The 22585-nt window shown below is 37.0% G+C and overlaps 1 protein-coding gene across 1 annotated transcript in view; it reads right to left on the bottom strand.

The window, feature by feature from the left end:
- RAB3C (RAB3C, member RAS oncogene family) overlaps positions 1-22585 on the bottom strand; it is a 131949-nt gene that overhangs the window by 57881 nt on the left and 51483 nt on the right. The window contains exon 3 of the mRNA XM_075526920.1: positions 5957-6075. Within this exon, the coding sequence (XP_075383035.1) occupies positions 5957-6075 (119 nt within the window). The remainder of the gene's footprint in view (positions 1-5956; positions 6076-22585) is intronic.

Below are 22585 nucleotides of genomic sequence, written 5' to 3'. Positions count from 1 at the left end.
AAAGCCTTAATTCTGAATGTTACCTTGAATTGATAGTTGCATAGTCACTCTCTAAGGTTCTGCTTTAAAACAATCTCAAATGATACCTTGAAGAATTTAATTCAAGCCATGTATATTATAGGAAAAAAACACCACATTTCTGGTAATGGCTGAACTCATATTGCACAGCTCAGGATCTACTCTGGTCTTACCTGATGGCTACTGTTTCATTTCTATTGTCTTTGCCCAGACCCAATTCCCAATAAGCATCTCGCATGTGTTATGGGCACAGATGAAGGGTGCACAATCAGTACTTCATTCTGTTGGCTTTAATTTGAAATTAACTTAATTCTCATTCTGTTCCAAGAATATTGGTTAGTACTAAATTCTGCAAATAGTTCCTATAGAAATACAGAAGTAAACACAGCACAATAGAGTTCTTAAAATCACAAATTGCCTGCTGTGCCCCAAGTCTCTGTCTCCTTCATAAAATAGGCAGTTTATGTATCTTCCGGTAGCTGATTCCTCCTCAAAGGTGATGAGCTTGAGCAGACTGATGAGGGGAAGCTGTTTAAATGACACCAGAGAAAAAAGCAAGAGAAAAAGAGGAAAGAGAAGCATTGTTCCTGGAAGACCCTCTGAATTTCTTAAGAAGATGTGTAACCATTTTCCTTTCCAGCTGGGACATTAAAAAATATCCATCTTATAATTTTTGAGAAATACTTTATTTTTTAAAGAGTGAGGGCAATCAAAGTTTTTCCTAGGATGCTGTCCCCCCCTGCTCCCATAGGCCTCAGACAAAAATGCAGGAAGAACCGATTGTGTAGATCTTGACAGACTTACAAAACACAGATCACCTGAAAAGGTTAATAATTTAAAGCCTCTTAGGCGCCTTCAGCCTTGTGTGTCTCCTGAGGAAGCATGCCTGAATCTGAGACTTCAGCAATGTGGAATTCCCAAATTTTGAGTTCCTGCACAAGGAAGCCCTCCACAGCAGTGCCTTCAGCAGTCACCAGACAATGATAAAGATATTGCTGGACAAACACTTGAAGTTGGGACAATGTTTTCAGGTGCAGAGGAGAAACTCAAAGTGAGTGTAAATGACTATACACAATGTGCCCTCTGTCCTTGTCTAGCCTTCAGACTTAGCAAAGTTTCAGGTCTAGGGTTTCAACCTAGAACATAAAACTTGAGGCTTTTAGATTATGGTTTACATTCCTGCTATTTCTGACCTAGCCGGAGACACTGCATTAGAAATATCCTGAGTATAAATAACTCTTTGACTCTAATTCAGTCATTGTAAGTCTAGAAAGGTTGTATTTATAAAAACAGTTTTAACTTCAACTCAGAGGCATTTATTTTCCTGGCACATCTATAGAACTCAACATACTGAGTTGATAGCATTTGCAAAGATAGTACAGAGCCTTCACCCTCTCCTTTCTACCATAGGGTACCACTGCCATAAATCTAACACCTCATGTGGACTCAACCACTAAGACAAAAGGGGGCATAACAGCTCCCAGTGAAATGTAATGATGGAAAAGGCTAACAACCGTAAATGCTACAAGTGGTAGTATAAAAGAGGAATGAATGCAACCACTGTGACATTATAACTGAGCTAAAACAAATATGCATTGAAGTGGCATAGAGCCACTCTCAACATTCACTTATTTGCCCTTCAGGTTTAATAAGAAGGAATTTTTAAAGAAAATCAGATTCCACTAGGCCAATTACTTGAAATGTGTAGATACTGTCTAAAGAATTCAGCTAAATGGGATGTTTTGGTTATTCCCTGTTTCTAATTTAGACCTCAGCCAGGCAGAAAATGATGCCCTACAAGTGGTTCCTATTTATAGGAAATAAATCTGTTGCCAAAAGCTGCATATTTTTAGGGTGGCATGACCAACATGCACCAAACTACTGCAAGGTACACACCTTGCACTTGCAGCATTAGCTGCATTTCTGAAGGAAAAAGCCTCCTGGAAAAGGCAGCTTCAAAATCTGGGCAGAGCTCCATAGGAGATCTGCTGAGTCAAAGCATGTTTAATTTGCTGTTTCTGCTAGCAGCCAGATTTTCAGCACACATCCACTCTCCCTGAATGAAAACAGAACCTGTTGGTCCTTGTGAACTTCTGAAAATATGTATCTATAAAGGAGAATACTGTTCACTGCTGTGCCACTGGCAGTCACTACTGCCACTGCCATTTTCTTCAGAGGAAACAGATTCAGAGACTGACCTGGAATTGAAGAGAAATACTCTTCAATTATTTTATCAAAGTTTTTAAACATTTAGACTAACTGCTGATGAAGTCGAAGTGCTAAAGTCTAAAAGTCTAAATCTAAATGGTACAAAAAATGTCAAAATGGTAAAAAATTAGTAAGGACCTGTCAATTTTGTAGGTCAGTCTGAACTGTCTGCCAAACTAGGCTCATTTAAACAGCATCTGTTGTAGTACCTGTGATACCATACAGGGAACATAGCTATTCAGAGAGCACAGGTTAGTTGAACATAGCCTAGAAGGCAGTAGCTCTGAAGTGACTGAACAATTATAGGACATGAGCACTGGCAGAGTATTCTTAGCATCATCCTCTGGATGAGACTGAAGGCAATAAATCACTGGGTGTACATACAGCAGAACTATCCGTACCAACTCTATAACCAAGTTGGTGCCAACAGAACATCAGTACCAACAGAACTATCAGTACCAGTACCAAGTAACAACTCAAGATTTCTCATGCCAAAAGTTTTCGAATCTCAAAATAAATCTTTATTTAGGTTACAACTTTCGTTGTTACCATCATTTCCAATCTTAAATTTTTTTTATTTTAATTAGGCAAGGTAAGATATGAATATTTCCTGAAGTGTCTGCAGTATAGTTGAAATTTATTAGACCTTCAAGTCATTTAGCTAAGCTTTTAGACAAAACCCTTTCTCAGTCTCACAGAGTGGTGGACAAAATGCTTGGCTACTATACTGTTGCATATATTTGTGCTAACAGGTTTAGGTAAAATTAAAGATACTGATTTTTTTTTAATGTAAAATGTTAATAGTCAAAGTAGATATAGAATTCCTTACAGCTGAATATATTCATGCTGACCTAGGCATGGTGTCTAGAAATACAAGTATCCATCTGTTGTTATAAAGGAGAAATGTCAGCCAGACTTCAGGCTGAAAAAAAATGCCTTTCAATATGAGTACAACTGTTTTGAACTAACTGCTTTTAAAGAATCATCCCAACACACATTTTAAACCAAAATCCTTTATCCAAATCTAAAAGGCACCTGTAGATTCATTGTCCTGACTGCAGTGCAGTTTCTAGATCAAGCCTTGAAGCTGATGTGATTTCAGCTTGGATTTGGCCCATTGTGCACGTATATGAAACGGCACCACTGCCTTCAGAGTCACATTTATCACAGAGAAAAGCATTTTAAGCCCCAGAGAGGCTTAAAAGCTCCTGCTCCCTCCCCCCATATCCTTCACAAATGCACAGACACATGCGCATAGCCATGCTTGCTTTTCTGCAGCATTGGTAATTGTGAGTTTTCTTTAACTTCTCTCACATTCAGAAGCAAGCTGTAGTTTTGTAATTACTATCAAAATTGGAGCATGGGCTAATCAAAATCAATTATCAGCTGTGAGATGGGAGGAATAAAACAGAGGAAGAACAGCAGGGCAGCAACTGGGCTCATGAAATAAAAAATAAAAATAACAAGCAAATCTACGTCTCATCCTGACAAGTGAGGCACTCTGCCTCTCTGTCATCCCTTTCATCATGCAGATGACTGCTCAGTAGCTCTCGGCACATAATAATGCAATCCCTCCTGTCCACCAAATTTCTATAGTAGCTGCCAACTCTTTGTACAGCTTCTAGATAAAAATGACGGAAAAATGATATTTCACAAACCTATTTAAGAACTCCATAGCTTTTAAATATTTTCTTGTTTCATTTTACAGGGACTTTTTTTTTTTAATTAGTATGAAGCCTAGTTACTTTTCACCAGGAGACAAAGAGTGCCAACCATACCAGATCTAGGAGGCTGGAAAACTAACAGGTGGGAAAATTAATAAAAAGTACTCATATTTACACTTGCTATAAAGAAACCTTTGTGTTGGAGGAAGCTAGATAATACATGGCATGCCATCTGGTTTGCCCAGAGATGGGGCAATGAGATTTGCAGATTACAGCTGGTCCTAGACAGCCATTATCACCCAGTTAACCCAGTGCTTGAACAGAATCAGGCCATGGGCAAAGAACAGCAGAGGCAAAGCAAGAGAATGCTTCAGCCGGAAAGCCCAGGAAGCAGTGGTGCTGGCAGCCATAACTGCAGGTTCAGCTGGGAGGCTGGGTATACTCCTTGATTCCCTGTTTTTGCTAAACTTTCACAGCAGCATTTATGAATAACACTTTCAGCTACCTCCTGTTAGGTAGGAGATTCTGTCTCATGCTGTTGAACAGAGCGGTACTCATGAATGTGTAACAGCAAGCACTCAGCATGATGCCTCCAGCTTGTACAAAAGGGGCAGAACGTCCCTTTGGTGTAACAAGTCACAGTGAACAAACGTGTCTTCCTCTTTGAGTATCAAGCAGAGACTCCTCCCGGATATATTCAGTTGTCCAAAAGCTAGTTGTCTGGTCTATACTAGTCATGTAAGCTTATTGATTCTTTAGTAAATGGAAAGAGATGCTCATAAGAGCAATTTGGTGTAGAGTTGTACAGATAATTGATGGAGAGGAGGTGGGACACCCTCTGGAGTTGCCCCTTTTCCCTGGAGGAGTGTGAATGACTACATCCCTAGCGCTTACACAGGAAATGTTAGGCAACCCAAGATCCCATTTCTTGTTGAGCAGAATCAAGCTAAGGTTCTCAATTCTTACTTTCAGAGTGGTGAATGACCAGGCTCAGCATATATAGACCAAGAAAAACCCCAGGTGTAGAGAGGGAAGGTGCTCCATGGGTTCAGTGACACTTTCCACCATGATAATAAGTAGAAGAGTGTGAAAGAGAGAAAGTTTTTTTCTTGGAGAGTCTGAGGCTGGGCAACAATTCCGGTTAGAAACAGGCATCACAGCATCACTGCCTTTTACTTTTAAGTGTGAAACATGTTTCTGACCTTGCTTGTCCTGAAAGAAGTACACAGTAGTGCACATCTTAAAATAAATTAAAACAAAAGCCAAAGAAACATACTGAACAAATCACACAAACTCTGATCAAAATCCTCTTTCAAACACAGTTCTCCCTTGGGAACAGCGTGCAAGAAAGCATGTGGAGCACACACGACAAATGCTATTCATATCACTCAGAGCACTGCTAGGAGGCTCTTAGATATTAAAATGACTTTTAAAGGAAGAGATCACTGAGATTAACTGTAGCTTTCCTTTTGGGTCAGCTTTACTTAAAAAAGCCTTAGATTGTTTGGATCCTGACTGACCCATGTCTGATTAAAATGACACGCTTTTATGGGGACATCTTGACATTCACATAATACAAGGTAATGTAAGTACCAGTCATTTTAGGTTCTGCTATTCTGATGAAGTTTGCTCATCATTTTTACGCTTGAGGCACAAGACTGACAGCATAATGTGTAACCAGCTACGGTTAAAAGCAACATGATGAAAAATTAAATTAAAAGACAACCCCCACACATGGTATCTCATTTTTTTCCATGAAATATGCAAACACTTTCTGGTATCTTAGTAGTTACTCTCCACACTAGCATGTTGCTGGTTTTAGTAGTATGAATAACACACATTAACTGAAATCACAGAAAACACAATGGTTACAATGACTTATATGCAACACATTTTAAAGTATTCATTGGCTTTCCAGAAAAAAACCCCACTGTATATTTGGGTAAAGGAATGCTTGGGCACTGTACTTGGAAATAAGTTTTCCAAAATAATTTACACTGTCACAGCAGGCGAGTGATATCAAATATTCCCTGTGCTATTTAATATGAATTCCAAGTTTTACTTACCAATCCTGCACAGCATTGAAAGATTCTTCATTCGTGATATCATACATTAAAATGAAGCCCATTGCACCCCGGTAGTAAGCTGTGGTAATTGTTCTGTATCTCTCCTGACCCGCTGTGTCCTGAAACAATAACAAACACATTTCTAACATGCTGCAAATAAATTGACAAATGATAATTTTTTTTAATAGAAAGAAAACTCTGACAACAGTTATTGTGCAACTCTGCAATCCTACTCGTAAAACTAATCAAGGGGGACAAAACTGAGAATAACAGGAAAAAGGAGAATTCTGCATTGGATCATAATAGGAGGGACAGATCCATTCTGTCATGAGGTGAGAGTGCAGAGAGGCAGAAAGGCATGGCCCTGTGTCAGGTCATATATCCTGAGTCATTCACTGATTCATGTCACTCAAACTGAGAGCCAGGTAAGAACCTTGTCTCCTGCTCCTGCCTTGTACCTTCCCAGTGTGAAACTGGGTGAGGGGACACTTCCACACTGGGGTCCCCTCCCCAGTGTGAGGGGACAGGTAAAATCTCATGTCCTGGATAAAATGCTGGGACAAAATAGCATCCTAAGATCTTCATTATAAGATCAGGATGGTTCCTGAAGTCTGGAAACTTCCTGACCAAACAGGCAATGTTTAATTGTTCTGTTCTTGCGATTTTAAGCCATTGGTGCTCATGTCAACTTTAGCACCAATACAGATCTGTGCTGAGAAAATAAAAGCTGGAAGGCAGTGCTTTTAAAATAAAGATGATATCTGACAAAAAAAAATAGTTTGCTATCAGTCCCTTATCTCAAATCAGTTTTCTCTCTCATTCTCTGTATCTCATTCAATTGCCTTTAAAGTAAGACGTGTAAGTCTTCCTTTCTCCTACTGCTTGCTTTACTTATTTCCATTAAAAATTTTTCAGGGCAGGGACTACATGTTACTACATCTATATGCACTGTCTAGCATAATCACCCATGTCTGTCCTAAGATTGTGAGACAACAACAATAACTAAAATACAGGAAATGCAGAACTATTTCCTGTTCCAGTATACCTATTTAATATTTTTAAACCATAAACATTAAAAGCTTTAGATGAGACATATGTAACATTTCAGTGCAATCCCATAACTGTCTAACAGATCATCAGTGTGTATTCAATTTTAACAAACTTTGAAACTTAATTTCATTATTTCAGATTTTTGGAGTGGATAAGAAATAGTTTAGTTTACAATACAGACAAATTAATTTGCCTTCCTACAGACAGAGAATAATAACCAGTCATAAACAATGTTTTATTTGGTGTGTTTTCTGAAATGGTTCCTGGGCTAGTAGTACTGCCTTGTGAACAGGAGAAAATTAGATTAAGTGGGCCTCCTTCTTTACACATATATCATTAATCTCATAAACTAATAAAGTAAATAAAGGAGATTCTACATACATCAGAAACCACTTATAGAATAAGAAACATAACTAAGACAGTTACTGAAACCAAACAAGGTCTTAGGTAAAATATATGGATTCTGTTCCTTCTGGATTACAGCTGCTACTGCTCTGATGTACTTTCAGTGATCCAAGATGGAAAGCTATGTAGAAGTTAGACTCTAACAGGCATCATAGGAGGTTAGGTTATGTCTTCGCAGGGAAGGCCAGACAGACCTAAACTTTTTCATTTTATACTCTGAGCTGGCTAAGCCTATACCAACTATGGTCTGGAGGTTGGATAGCTTCATGAACAGAACTGCTCCCAAATTTTCTGGTGGTATTACTGAATATTAAGTTACTAAGACTCTTGTGCTAAGCCTGTGCATATTCTAATACTCATAGGTCAATTCTTTCTCAGTAGGTCATAGTCTGTCAATAAGATAAAGGAATCATTGAAAAGTTGAGTAAAATAATTTATTAGCAGAAGAAATACCACCGGTCATTATTTAAAACCATTTCTTTGTATTTCTTTATGGAATAAGGTTTACTCTCACGTTTTGCTGGCTTCATTTATTTGATTTGATATTAGATAAAAGAGCTGGGAGGGACAGAAGGAAAATATGGCCTATAGCAAGCACGCAGCCTTTCTGTACAGAAGAGATATTATTTTCAAACAAGTTTTGTCAGTGTCTATCTGCTTGTTTGTCAGTCAGAAACATGTATGGTTGGAAATACAATGGCATGACAAGCAGGAGCCCACTGCTACTGAAGCAAATCTTATTTTGCTGTGGGTGATTTCCACTGAAGCCTGTCTGCAGATAAGAGTGAACAGCCCTAGCAATAAAGCCATAATTCAGTGAGGCTTCCTATCCGACACACCAACTATTTTCTGCGCAGTGTTAAAACTAGCTAGTGTGGGCTTAGGCGCTCTTGATTACAGAGAATAAAAAATGAGTGTAAAGGAAGACAAATAAAGATAAAAGTTCTTAAATAATTTTACACAAAGGGAAATGAAGCTGCGGATGAAGATCCAAACACTGACTGACTTCGGGATAAAAGATGCTCTTCTGGACCTAGGCATTTGATTTCGGTCAGCCTGGGAAGGAGCCAGGTATTTGGGGTTGTTCTCAATACAGGCATCTAATATGTGCCTGTAGCTAATGCTATGTTAATGCGACGATAAAAAAGAAGATTTTCTAAAGCGGTATTTCAGTATATGGCATAGATGGATGACTATGAATAGAGTGAAGTTTATTAGTTTCAAACATTGATAATCACATTCCTGTTGGTATTATTGTCTATTCACTTGCTATAAGGAAGCAACTAAAATTTTAATTGGCCTAATGTACAAATGATGCAGTAGAGTGTTTATGATCATGTAAGAAATGAACCCAAATATCAGTAATCAATGTTGTCAAAACTTTTGCCTTCCGCACATTCATAAGCATCTCCTTTGTATTCTGACTAGAATATATTCATAAATGCCCTAAAGACAGCTCCGTTTGTACGACTGTTAAGGAACTCAAATATCATTTGTCAGGAGAAATAGCACATTAGAAATATCAAATACTTTAATATTAAATATTATACTTTACATATTTATTTATTAATTTATTTGAAACAGATAATGCAACAATGTAAGTGGCCTTTCTCTTTGTTTATTACAAAAGAACTGAGTAGAAAAGAACTAATTTCCATATTTCGTCCTATTTATATCTGTAAATCACTACAATTTTATCCTCAGGTACTGTTTTGTAATTGTACTTGAAGAAAACCTTTTCCAATTCAGGTATGGTTATTGGCTGCTGTTATGTTATCTTAACCTTTTTTGCAAGACCACGGAATTAATCTGATGACCATCTTTTTAGGTTTAAATCTTGAAATATAGCATCTGTATTTTGCACTGACTGATGTTTATTTCTAAGCAAACTAAATAAAGTAGGCCTGAGGAAGAATAAAATTTGACCTATTATTGACTGGCATTTTAACCAAGGCAGTTCATTTCCATCTTTGACGGGCAGAAAACAAGACACATAGATTTTCTTGGGGGCCTTTTCATTCATGTAGTTAATGTCTGGTAAGGACAACTGACTGTTCATTAGAGAAGTAGAGTGGAAAAGCAGAAGGGAGTGAATGACAGTGAGGGAATGCTTTATGAAAAGTTCCATGCACAGAAGATAAAAAGATGTATTTTAAAAATCTTAGTCAAAACAAAACACAAAGGGTCTCAGCAGCTGCAAGACATATTTTCAAATATTATAACTTCCATAAATTCTGTTTTTAATAAAGTTCCCACAATTCCATTAGCTTCTGGTTAGGCGATCCTATCTTAGTGAATCTTTTTTAATGGGCACCAGATTTTAGAAATTAAATCACAGAATGATAAGGTTTAGGGGACATAGTACTTTAGAAATTATCCAGTTTCTGAGGAGTACATACAGCACACTGGCCGATAGCCCATGGTCCTGAGTATTTGGAAGACTCTGAGACTTGCAGAGTTTGGCCTTGTGTGCTCTGATGTCTCTAGTATGTGGGTTTCTTTTTCTTAATTTTTTCACCTATAATTAAAATTAGATATTTGCAAACATTTTTATGCTCCAGATCCTGATATGTATAATTTCATATTACAAAAATTCATTGCTTTTTGCCAGAAATTTGATTGCTAAAAGGCCCAGTAAAGCTTTTCCATCAGTAAAGATCTTGAATAGGGCATGTATATAGGCAGTGAAAGTGGAATGGCAGAGGTATAGATTGAGTGCAAAATATCTGTTTCTGGCTCAGGGTGAAGATAGCAATCTGGTATGTATTTGGCCAACTCTTCTTTATCATATATGTATCAAATGGTATGGAGATAGATAATTCTAGATTACCTTGGCTGTTCATTTGAGTTAAACTTAAAGCTGTGAATTTGATAGTACAATAAAGCTTAAAGTGAAGATATGTTAGCTATTTTTACAGTAACCACATGAACCAGGTTTCGTCCTGTGTTTCTCCCTTGAAACAACACTTTAATAATGTTAGGGAAATTTCCTACAGATTTTCATTATTACTGTGTAACTGCCATACCACTGAAGGCCTTAGTGTGTGGGGAATGCACCAGCTGCTGACAACATGCTCCCAGAGGAACGGAGAGATGTAATGTAATAGCCATCTGTGCAAGTAGAAACACTTAGGGATAGCAAGCTAGCGACTCAAGAAGAACCTGTATTCCACATGAAGTTAAGAGTTTATGGGGCTGGAAAGTCTCAAAATACAAAACAGAGAAACCAAGGTTCTGATAGTAATCTTGAAAATAATAACTATTTAGGCTTGCTAAGTACAGTTAGCTGAGTTAACTTAGCAGAAGTAAATCCCCCTTACTGTCAAGTCCTGCTAAGCTAGACTTCATCCAAAATGTGCCACACCAGCTTAGACTATACCAATGCTTTTGAGCAATATGGTATTGCTCAGGCCCTTGAATTCATTTGCTGAGTGTGTGCTCTCCCTCCTACCCTTGCCTAGCACTGCACCACTGACAGGAACAATACTTGGTGTAAATAACTTCCAAGCAGAGTTGCTCATTATTAATGCAGGCAGTTTTGAAGGTGAAAGCAAACAGCATTTGGAGAACTCTTAATGAGCCTGTCATGAAGGAATTCAGTCTGCAAAACACAAGCTTATTTTGTAGCGCACTTGAGGGACTCTGTGCTCCTGCATTTCTGTCATGTACGCTAAACATACAAATATCTTTTTAGATTCACTTCCCCACATTATGAGTTTTACTGATATCACAATACAGCTTGTGCTATGTGCCAAAAAAATGGCAGCAGGAGAGGAGGATTTCTTGGATGGCATTTATATCTCTGCTGCACAACATTTGAAGACAAGGCAACCAGAAAGATAAAATTAGAAATGTGAATTGCGTGAATTCTCACTTTGCAGGTCAAAGTTTTCTGTTAAGGTAAACAAAATTGGCACAGCAATCAAGAACTGCTGCTCCTTTATGAGTTTCATGTTTCTTTCCTGCTGTTGCTTCCCAAAGGTTATTTATATACTCCATCAAAGAGACACTATATTTCACTAATTTCTCCTATTGATACATAAAAGGACTCAAGGCACTAAGCAAATGAAAATCTAAACTGGCTCTTTTCAGAGCAGCACAAAAGATGTCTCTGATTTTTCCTCAGGGATCTCTGGGGTCTTGGGGAAGAAATGATAGAAACAAAAGTATGACCAAAAAAACCAGTAAGAGCTGTTCAGGGAGGGGCAAGGGACAACCTCTGCAAAAACTTGAGATGGGGGGTGGACAGGGGTAAACTCACCTGAAGCCTGCTGCTAACCACCCAGGAAGAGCAGCTGTGGGTCTATAGCAGAAGCAACTGGGCAGGGCACAAAGAGGACAGGGAGAAAAGCTGCTGGAGCAGGAGGACCTGGCTATCCCAGGAGCACCATTTCTCAACAAACAGCACTTCCAACAGAAAGTGTTAGGCACATAGAAACACAGACATATGAACATTTACAACTAGGAATGAAAAACACGGTTCAAAACAGTTTCTTTAGCTAATGTATGCACAAAAAATGTAACACTGCATATTGCCAGCTCAGTCTTTGCTTATGTACTTATCTCCTGTCAGCAGCTCTTTCCAGACTTCTCATGGCTTTGGTTTCCCTGGAATTCTGTCTTTCATATACATATGTGTGTGTATATACATATGTGTGCGTGTGTGCATGTGTTTGTAGAAATATATATAAATGTGTATCAAAAAACCATTTGGAGTGTGAAAAGCCAGCTACTCAGCTTGCCAGTACACATCTGCTACACCTATATGCTAGTCCTTAGAACTCACCCTAAAATCACAGCTGACAGTTCATTCATTGTATGGGAGGGATGCGGGAGTATGGCAGGGCCAGCTGGAAATAGTTGGGGCCAGAGTGGTGGTGAGAGGCATTATTCGAAATGTGGCTAGTAAAAAAGGGCCTGGTAGGGCTGTCCTGGCAGGCAGAAGTGGGGCAGAGCTTGTGTTAGAGAGGTAGTTTGGCTCCTAGAAAGTCTAGATTTGCTTTCTGTTGCTCCATCTGTGCGGCTGATGACTGTGCCTGAAGTTAATTTCCTTTTAAATTTTCTGGTTTTCTCCTTTCCTGTTCTTTCTTCTCTCTCCCTCTTTATTTTTAAGACTCGCATAAAATGTTCATTCTCTGCAGCTCAGCTACCATGCCCTCCTAAAGCAAAAAGTTTAGGAAAGGCATGGTGTCATTGCCTCCTTTCTAGCCCAGTGTAGCTTGACCTCAGCTGCCATTGGTTCTGGACACAAATTTTGAGCTCCACTGCCATTTCAGTGCATGCCTCTCTCTTTCCCTGCCGTGAGCTGCAGCTTTCTCCTTGTCCTTTCTTCACTTTCATTGTGGCCTGTCCCGCTCTGTTCGAGGTGAGGATCAGTTCCTCTTGTCCTTCTCCCCCATCTTTGGACATACTTTATAAAGCATCTGTCAGATCAGTAGGATCTGGCATTCTCTTCAAAAGTAAAACACATTAGTTAAAGTACCACTTTATATTTTAACCAAACTTCATGTTAGGTCTTAAGAAGAACTTCTGTTTCTGGAAAGGCTCAGGTTTTGCTTTCAAGATCTTTTTTTCCTTTTATTTTATGAAAAGTGTAACAGAATCAAACATTAAATACAGCTGCCAAAAATGTATACTGGAAATAATGAATTTACAAAATGTAATTTGCACTTCATATAATAATGCAAATATTTCTTTATGAGTAAAATTAAAAGGCAAATTAATATTGGAGCCCAGGTTGTAACTACAGCTAGGGAAAAATCAGTTGAATAACTTTCTATTTGTATTATTTTTAAATACTTGTAAATCAGACTGTAAAAAAATTTCCTCATATTTTTTACAAAAAGCATGAAGCAACAGAGAGCCATTCTGAAAAAATAGTTACATACAAACAAAACCAGCAAAGCTGTGATAAGGATCTTTTTTCTACAGGCAGCTATTACCATGTGGGAAGCAGCACTGGATAAACATGTGTTATTCTTAGTTTTGTTGTATTTTGTTTTTAAAGCTCCTGCTTCCAGACTCCTGTGATTGTATAAGAACAGCAACTTTTTTCTTTTTTTTTAATCTTTGTAGTCAGAGACCAAAAATGTGTCCCAGTGCATAATGAAAAAACAAAAGGCATTTAATATGGACTGAAATTACTGTATTAAGAATAAAACTTTTACTAAAACAAACATAATTTTGGAATGCTGACATCTGGCACTGAATTCTGGCAAAGCTTGAGAGGATCAGAACAACCTGCTTTTGAGTGAAAGGGACACAAAGAAATGTTAGATCTATAATAACATTACAAGGAACAGTAATCTTAGAAACCTGACACTCACATACACTATGGACAATCTTCAGACTTGACAGAAAGTCTCCTTAAGCTCCAGGAGTATACTTGGTAATTTAGATACTAAACAAACACTGGTCGTCATACTTACAGTGGGATGAGGATAGGTTGCAACAGAGTCAATCCTAATGCTGTGACACTTATGCCTATTAGGAAAATAAGAAGCAGAGCTGTTTCATCCATAGACGAAGCAGGCACTAAACAGTCCTTCAGTCCTTGTCTCACTTGGCTTTGGTATTTGCAACTGCTAAAGGTATTTGCAACTTGCCAGTGGCTCTTCCATCCACAAAGCACTTGGTAGCCTAAAAATAGGTGTGTTCTTGCCCTGTGATAAATGTGGGGGGTTTTTTGTTTGTTGGGGTTTTTTAGGGGGGTGGGGTGTTGGGTTTTTTTGTTTTGTTTTGTTTTCGGTTTTGGTGAGGTTTTTTTACAGGTGTACTAAAGCTTTTACATCTTTGTCTGATCTTCCACCATTTTTTAAAAACATTTGGCTTTCATTTAGCAGAGATAGGAGAAAACACTATATATAAGAGCTATAATATAAGTTCAGAGACCTAGAGTCAAGCTATTATCACATAAACAGAGAACAACGTTGAGGTATATTGGAATGCCAGAGTACCTTTCTCTTCCCATTTGTGTACATTGATTATACGCTTATAAATCTTTTGGATTAACTGCTTCTCTCTAGAACTTGTTATTCGTAAAAATAAGAATAATAAGCTTTCAGCTTTCTCTCTCCCTTGACATTCTGTCCTATTCTGCGTCTTGAAGACAGCTTTCTCTATTAATATTCATTACTCATATTTAATTAACTTGCCCTTATTATTCAGGATGAGGTGGGATCCATGGATAGAGAAAAGTTTGACCAGCCACTTTGATAATAGCTCTATGTTAGTGGCTCATTGCACTGAACAAATTTGCATAATAGTGTCATCATGTTACAATATTATGCAAATCCTTGTCCACTGATTAGCTAACAGTACCTCTTAGCTATTGAGAGCTATGAACATAATTCCTTCCTCATGACAACACTGAGCTTAGCACATTTTTTTTCGGGGCTTTTTTAGCAGCACAGTTGTGTTACTCTCCAGCTCTAAGAGAAAAATGAGTTAGTGGTACAAAGGACCTTTTAAAGCCATAAACCAAGCACTCTTGCCAGAAACTCTCTCTCCATCTCTGCTTTTCATTGTGATAAACCCCTGTCTTTAAATCTGCAGTGAAGTTTCTCTCATTTGGAACAAATTACAGGAATGTTCCTATTAAATATTAATAACCTTCCAAACCTTCCCAGGAGTAAAAGAATGCATTTCTGTGCAGAATAGTAAGTTTACAAAACACATTTAAAGGCTCATTAGAATTACTATCAACTTATGCTTTTTAAATAAATATATTTTAAATCTCGATTACCTATAAAAAGGAAAAGAGACAATCTGCCACAAAGAACAAGCCACATTTTACCTATTTGAAGCAAGAAACTATAAATGTAATATTTCTGGAAGAGTTCAGCCATGGCTGAAGTTCAATCCCATTCAGAACTTCCATGAGGGCCAGTAAAAGGCACACCTTAGTGCTTTAGAAAACCTTTAGAAAAGAAGTTAAATATGTCAGGTGTGATTAATCTATGAATCTTACATTATTTCAAGTACAGTGCCCTTATCCTTGCATTCTCTTCTTGGGAAATTCTGGCATAAAGTGGCATAATTAAATTAGATTTCAGCTAAATTGCTGTTTAATTTGGCCCCTGGTCTGTTACCTTTTTTAGCTCACACTGGTTGAGAGCTATGTGTTTAGCATATGTATAATCGTATTTAGCAATTCTAATTACTTCTTTGTAATTTTAAACTCAAACTTTTGAGCAAAACACAGTATCACCAGAAAGCATAATTCCCAGAGCTAATAGAATAGAATAGAATAGAATAGAATAGAATAGAATAGAATAGAATAGAATAGAATAGAATAGTTCTGTTGGAAGGGACCTACAATGATCCTCTAGTCCAACTGCCTGACCACTTCAGGGCTGACCAAAAGCTAAAGCATGGTATTAAGGGCATTGTCCAAATGCCTCTTAAACACTGACAGGCTTGGGGCATCGACCACCTCTCTAGGAAGCCTGTTCCAGGGTTTGACCACCCTCTCGGTAAAGAAATGCTTCCTAAGGTCCAGTCTGAACCTCCCCTGGCGCAGCTTTGAACCATTCCCATGCGTCCTATCACTGGATCCCAGGGAGAAGAGCTCAGCACCTCCCTCTCCACCTCCCCTCCTCAGGAAGCTGCAGAGAGCAACGAGGTTGCCCCTCAGCCTCCTTTTCTCCAAACTAGACAAGCCCAAAGTCCTCAGCTGCTCCTCATAGGACATGCCTTAGCTGTTCCTCATAGGACATGCCTTACAACCTTTTCACCAGTTTTGTTGCCCTCCTCTGGATGCATTCAAGCACCTTAATATCCTTTTAAAATTCATACATTTGTTAATAAACAATAATAAATAATATATAAAATTAAATACAAATATAAATACAGTATAAATATAAATATAATAGTAATATTTCTTGTTCTATTTTAGTAATGAGAAATTCAGTCTTTTTACATATGGCAGCTATTTTGGAGTCCTGGCCACTATGCAATAGACTGTGGTGCAGCAGCTGGTATCAGTACCACCATTACAGGTATATATGTTCATATAGGAAGCAGAATAAAAACCACATTATGTCATTCTATTACTCTCTCAGAAATGGTCACATTTTTTTCCCTTAGGTTTTTGTCCAAAGCAATCCTGAAAAAAAAAGCAAGTTTTATTTAACAGATAAGTTTCCAGTATCATTTTGAGCAGAACACTGAACACCCCCACTGGCAATCTGTAAGCAGAAACAGTTCATGATGCAGCACTAGATGAAACGGAGTGATGTTACTACTTTGATCACTGCAAAGCTATTTTATGAGTTTGGGCATTTATTTTTCTTTTTTTAAAGTATTGTAACATCACACCGGTATAAAAAATGCTATATAAGTTTTCATTACATAAGGATTTGGCACTAGGTGTAAACACCTCTGACAAAAGTCTTCAAAAGCAGTGGTCATTAAGTTGCATCCTGATTTTATCAAAGTACAAGCATATAAAGGTACTAAATATATTTAGGGGGATTTACTGGATGCGCTGTGTTTTTAAATGCCTAAAAAATATGCATACTTAGGCTTCAAATATTTTGGCATTTACTTTCCAACCTCTTGAAGACAATACAACTTCAGCACACTTGTCACCTGCCAACTAGGTTGCAACAGACTTTCCTGTGCAAACTATAACCTTTGTGAGAAAAACACAGGCATGTAGGTAGGTGTGAGTATGCAAATTCACATGCCTGGACAAACCAGAAGACAGGTAGCATTTAAAGTCTATTCATGTAGAAATACACTTACCTGTTCTTCAGCCATTTTTCTTAAGCATCCCTTACTGGCAGCCATCATAGAGAAAGTACTAGACTAACCGGACCTTTAGTCTGATGCAATATAGTAATTCTTACGATCTTACAAAATATTCAAGAAGGCTCAAAACTAGTATTTAGTGTCACGTGTTATCAAAATCTTGCTAGAAAATGTGATTTTTTTTTTCTACAAAGAGGGATAAGCAACAGTGGTTTCAACAATAGTTCAAAGAAAGATAGATTTATTCAGAAGTTTCTTCAATAAATGGAGCAATAAGTGAAGCAAAGAACAGGTATCAAAAGAAGAAGGATATTAACTAGGAAATTTTCCTCCTATATTTATGTTTGAAAAAGCATCAGGCAAACAAAGCAGCAGCAAGATTTCTATACTTGAAGGAACAGGCTTTGAAGTTTTAACAAGTGTCTATGGAACTTGGCAGAAGAATCTAGAACCAGTTCTTAACAAAAAGTGTATGACAAACTTCATAAATGCATAGGTAGGCTGCACTTTGAGAAAAAGAGATGTCCAGAAGTCACCATGCAGAGAAGTAACTTCCAAAAGGAATTCAAGCTTTCAGGTGCTTTGCTGGATGAGCACTAGAACGGTAATCACATTCTGGTCTCAAATCTTAGATGAACAAACATTACTTCTTGGACTTTTAAGGAAATCTGATTTTTTAGACTTAGGTAAAGAGAGGTGAGGGTTAACATCATTTGTAAAACTAATACTTTGTGTTTAGGTCACATGTGTTAGGTCAGAAAAAGAATGTGAAACTGCTGATGTTTTATCCTTTAGAAGTGATGACCATTTTTACCTGTTATGTATGAATAACAGTTTGCAGACTACTCACAGACAATAAGTAATATGACCCTGTGGAAAAAAAAAATCAAATAAAATTTTTATTCACTAAAATTACTCATTATTTTAGTGCTGAATTAACTGAAGAAACAATACTGCCACTTTGGATTTTTCATGCAATGTTATTTCATTGGAAAATGCTGAATTGTCCAAATGAACTTTTGATGAAGTTTATGTTTGTATGAAAAATTTCAGTATAGCAGGTAATTGGATCAAATCCAATCCATCAAGGAATTACTGGCCAAAACCATAAAATAACTCTCACGAGAAATAGGTAAGAGGTCATAGGTTGTAGAAATCCATGGGGGAATAGAATCATAAAAATGTTGGCTGAAAAGAGACTGTTGGATATGGTTGGCCTGACTATCCCAGGCTGTCTTCCAGTTCACATTTACAGGCTTACAGAGCACAACATACACAAAGGCACAAGAGATGCCATATAATTTACACCTGAGAATTTATGCAATTATTTTGAAGATTCGCTTCTGTTACATCACCCAAACACAACAGATCCTTTTAGAATCCAAGCAGATAGATTTCTCAGTTTTCTGAGAACTCATAGCATTTCTAATTTTACAGTTCTGATTTTATTTTCCTTTGGCTTACTTTTTAAGCAAGTTAAACAGTGGATTATGGGATCCAATAACACGAAATTTTCAAGCAGAATACAGTTAGACAAAAACGTCTTCTTGGTTCTGTAGTATAATAGTTACATTATAGCCATGCTTATTTTTCTTTTAAGTAACAAAATATATGTTTAAAGACAGGAAACCTTGATCATATAATTACTAAATTAATTAACCTTTTAGGAAGATCCAAAACCATTTATGCTGATCAAGTAAAGGGGGAAAATTTTATCAGTCCTGAAACTGCAATGTCATCACAAGAGGTCAAAGCAAGTACCAAATAAAAGTAGAATGAAAAGATTTTGACCTGTTAAGGTAGAAGGCCTGACTGAAATGCACTTTTCTTTCCAAAACATTCTATAATTCTTATATATATTACCAGGCAGAATGATTGCCACAGGTTATTTGAAAAGTTTGGAATGCAAATATTTCAATAAAATAAAACATGTTGTTATAAAGAATTTCTAAAGGTAGGATTTAGATCGCATATGATGTACTACAATTAGTGTTATTCTTCAGCTGTGATTTTCAAACTATATTTTTCCAGTAATCAGAGTTATTCCGTCTTAATGCATCATAAGGGACTAGGAAATTACAGTCTAATGGAAGCAGAAAAATGACCAGCTGTGAAATCTGTAGCAAGTATAATTATAATCAGGGCTACATTAAAGCACTAGTTACTACAAAACCAGACATTGGGCTTATACACAGTCAAAGAACAGCCTAAAAACAAAGTGAGTGTAAATAACTTTCGATGGGCTTCACTGCCTACAGTGCTGCACTGACTACATTGAAGCAGTAGATGTTTGATGACAACAATTCTGCATTAATTTATACACTGTGCTATTTCTTCTCTAATTTAAAAATTCATTAAAACTAAGACACAGCTTCCTGGAAGCCACCATATTCTACTACAGCTCTATCCCATTCCTTCCCCAGTCTTCTAACTGTCACATAATAGTGGTTTTATAGTAGTAGTAGGATTCATTAATTTGTAAACAATATAGTCACATAGGTGCATGTTTCTGTGTATCTACACAAACCTATAAATATATATATGTATATAACATGACCATATGTATATAACATAAATAAAACATCTATATTCCACTATTCCTATTGTGATATAAAGATTTTTTTGAAACTTGCCCTAAGTAAGTATTATGTCTTTATGTCAGGGATGAAGACAGCAAATTTTTCAGACTGCAAATTTGTGCCTACAGTCCCAGAATTCTGACTGGCCTCATCAAAGCATGAGGAGAAGAAAATATACCTATTCATAATTGTTCCCATATACGTTTCCATTTAATTAATTATAAACAAAGAGGAGAGTTACCTTACAAAAAGTTAAACTCAGGAGCACACTAAGATATTGTAATTATTTCAGATTCATATATTATTTACCAAAGAAAATAAAATACAATGTTAAATGTAAACCATAGCAAATCAAATGAATCTTCTTCAACTACAGATTAGACTAAATTAGTTTCAAAAGCCAAGTTAAGAAATCCCTTGATAGAGCAGCTGTTACATACACAGCAGAGTTAGCATAATTCAGGTTCCTTAACCATGCCTCTCCAGGCCTCTTTGACTGCAAAAGATGTCTTTTTCGGTGGCTGTGTATTTTCCTGCATGCAATCTCTGCCTTTGGCTGCTGCAACCTGAATACAAACCCCAGTAATCTTTTCACTGGATATATAACACTGACCAGCATATTAACTGGAAATTGCATTACTAGACACTCAACCATGTGTTCTTTGATCCTAGATAAAAATTGAAGATTATTTCTACCCTGATTTGATTAAATTGCGGGACATGTTCTCTCATTGTGCAGACATAACTGAATTATCATCCATCAGCTGACAAAATGCTACTGTAACTGACAAGACAGACTGACAGCCAAAGAGGAGACTTGAATAAAGAAAGATCAAAGTGAGAATTGACCCCAGAAAGGAGTTTTTTTCTGATATACTTTCTAATATACTGGGGGAAAAAAATAATAAAAATTTGAATTCTGGTCATTTCACATGTAAGCATGCTCAAAGACTGCTGCTTCAAGGAAGTAAGAAAGAGGAGGGTAATTTGCGAGATGTGCTTATTATTCAGCTCCACATGGGAGTCCCAGGGATTCATGTTTCGGCTCAGACCATATAGCTCAAACAGAAGTTGTTGATTTTGCTAAATCTAACTGATGCTAAGAGGGTGGAGAGGGAGGGGAAGTAGCCCTTTCCAAACATCTGGCATCACAAACAGCAATTTTAGAAGATGACAGAACTCACTACTTAAACCTGGAAATTATATTCAGTTCTAGATGCATTGAAATGTGCTTTGGGTTTCAAAGTCACCTTTACCGATGAGCAGAGGCAACAAATGAATGTGGGGAACATACGATTTTTCTCCCATTTTTTCCCTTTTAATCTTCAGTATGATGAAGAAGTGATCTGTATGACACACAATTTTGGCTAAGATGGGTGTATTACAATCCTTTGTTTTGTACTACATTTTCTTTCATGCCAAGTACCATCAAAATTACGGGATGCTGCAGGAAGTTACATGTTCTCCAAACTTATGAAAATCAAACTTCTCTTCTGTACCTGTACACAAGTTTCTAAGTACTTCAGGTACTCAGTCTTTAAAACTGTGAATGCGGACAGCTCCATAGGACAGCATTAGGTGTTCAAGAAGGCTGAGGATGTAACTGACGCTAAGAAACAGCAATGATTAATAGGATTTGAAATCCGAAAGGAAGGAGGCCCAATTCTGTCCTTAGTTACGCAAAATAATTAAACAAGCACATATAGCTCAATGAAAGCCAGACTGATGCAAACCAAACTGAAGATCTAACTTCCCAAATGGAAGAATTAAAATTTCGAGTAATTTATTCCTACTGACATTGTTTTCACCATAACATTTACCTTTTTATATAATGCAGTGTTGTATTTATTACTATTGTTTTGTTTCTATGTTTTAATTATATTAAATTCCAAGTAATTCCTGAAGAAAAATTATGTGGGTTTTGTTTTTTTTTTTTTTTTTAAGAGGCTATTTCAGTGTTAGACCTTTCTCAAAGCAGATATACCAGGAGCAAAACCAACTCAAGTATTTATGGAAAAATTACACAAACAGTTGACTCATCACCAGATACCATATAGTAAAAGTTCAAGTGGTTCCAGCATGGATGGAACCACTTAATAAAGTATGACATGTACTTGACAATGTAATATAGAAATAGTAGATTAAATCAATAACTATTTAATACTTTAAAATCACAAATTTAAGCAAAATACACTCAATTTAGTCACTTAATATACCCAAGCATGATCTTAATCTCACAGCACAATTTAACTGAATTTGGAACAAAATTACTAACCACAAAAATGATTCTCTGCTTTCAAATCTTCTATTAGACTTACCGTATGCTTATCTAAAGTAGAAAAACTGGAATGTTAGAGTCACCCTGTATTTTTTCAGAACATGCTGCGAATTAACAAGTCTTTGGAAAGACCGCTGAAAATAACCTGTTATCCATTCCAATAATGTTTATCAGAAAAGTGTATAGCAACAAATCTATTATATAAAAAAATATATATTATATATAAGTCCCTCCTTTAAAAAAAAAAAGTATACAGGTTCAAACATAAAATTGTCAATTCCATTTTTGTATAGGATAATTTAGGCTAAATCCTACCAAGAAGGGCGATAAGGGAGGAATATAGTGTCTAAGGTAGATGGTATACTTTCAGCCTGTGAGGTCCAAACAAACATCTATCTTGTCCTCTGACCATCACCCCAGGATCCATGTAGTATGATTAAGGCTAGTGAAGTTTGAACTGACTGAAGTGTGGCATGAGGCATGGGCAAGGGTATGGGTCATAAGGCACCAGTGACAATAAATGAAACATGGGTCCTGACTGATGACCTCAGATCTATCATATTC

This window comes from Mycteria americana, chromosome Z (genome assembly GCF_035582795.1).
Source record: "Mycteria americana isolate JAX WOST 10 ecotype Jacksonville Zoo and Gardens chromosome Z, USCA_MyAme_1.0, whole genome shotgun sequence".
Lineage (NCBI taxonomy): Eukaryota > Metazoa > Chordata > Aves > Ciconiiformes > Ciconiidae > Mycteria > Mycteria americana.
The sequence above is the reverse complement of the archived record's forward strand: the minus strand, read 5'-3'. Positions and strand labels throughout refer to the sequence as shown.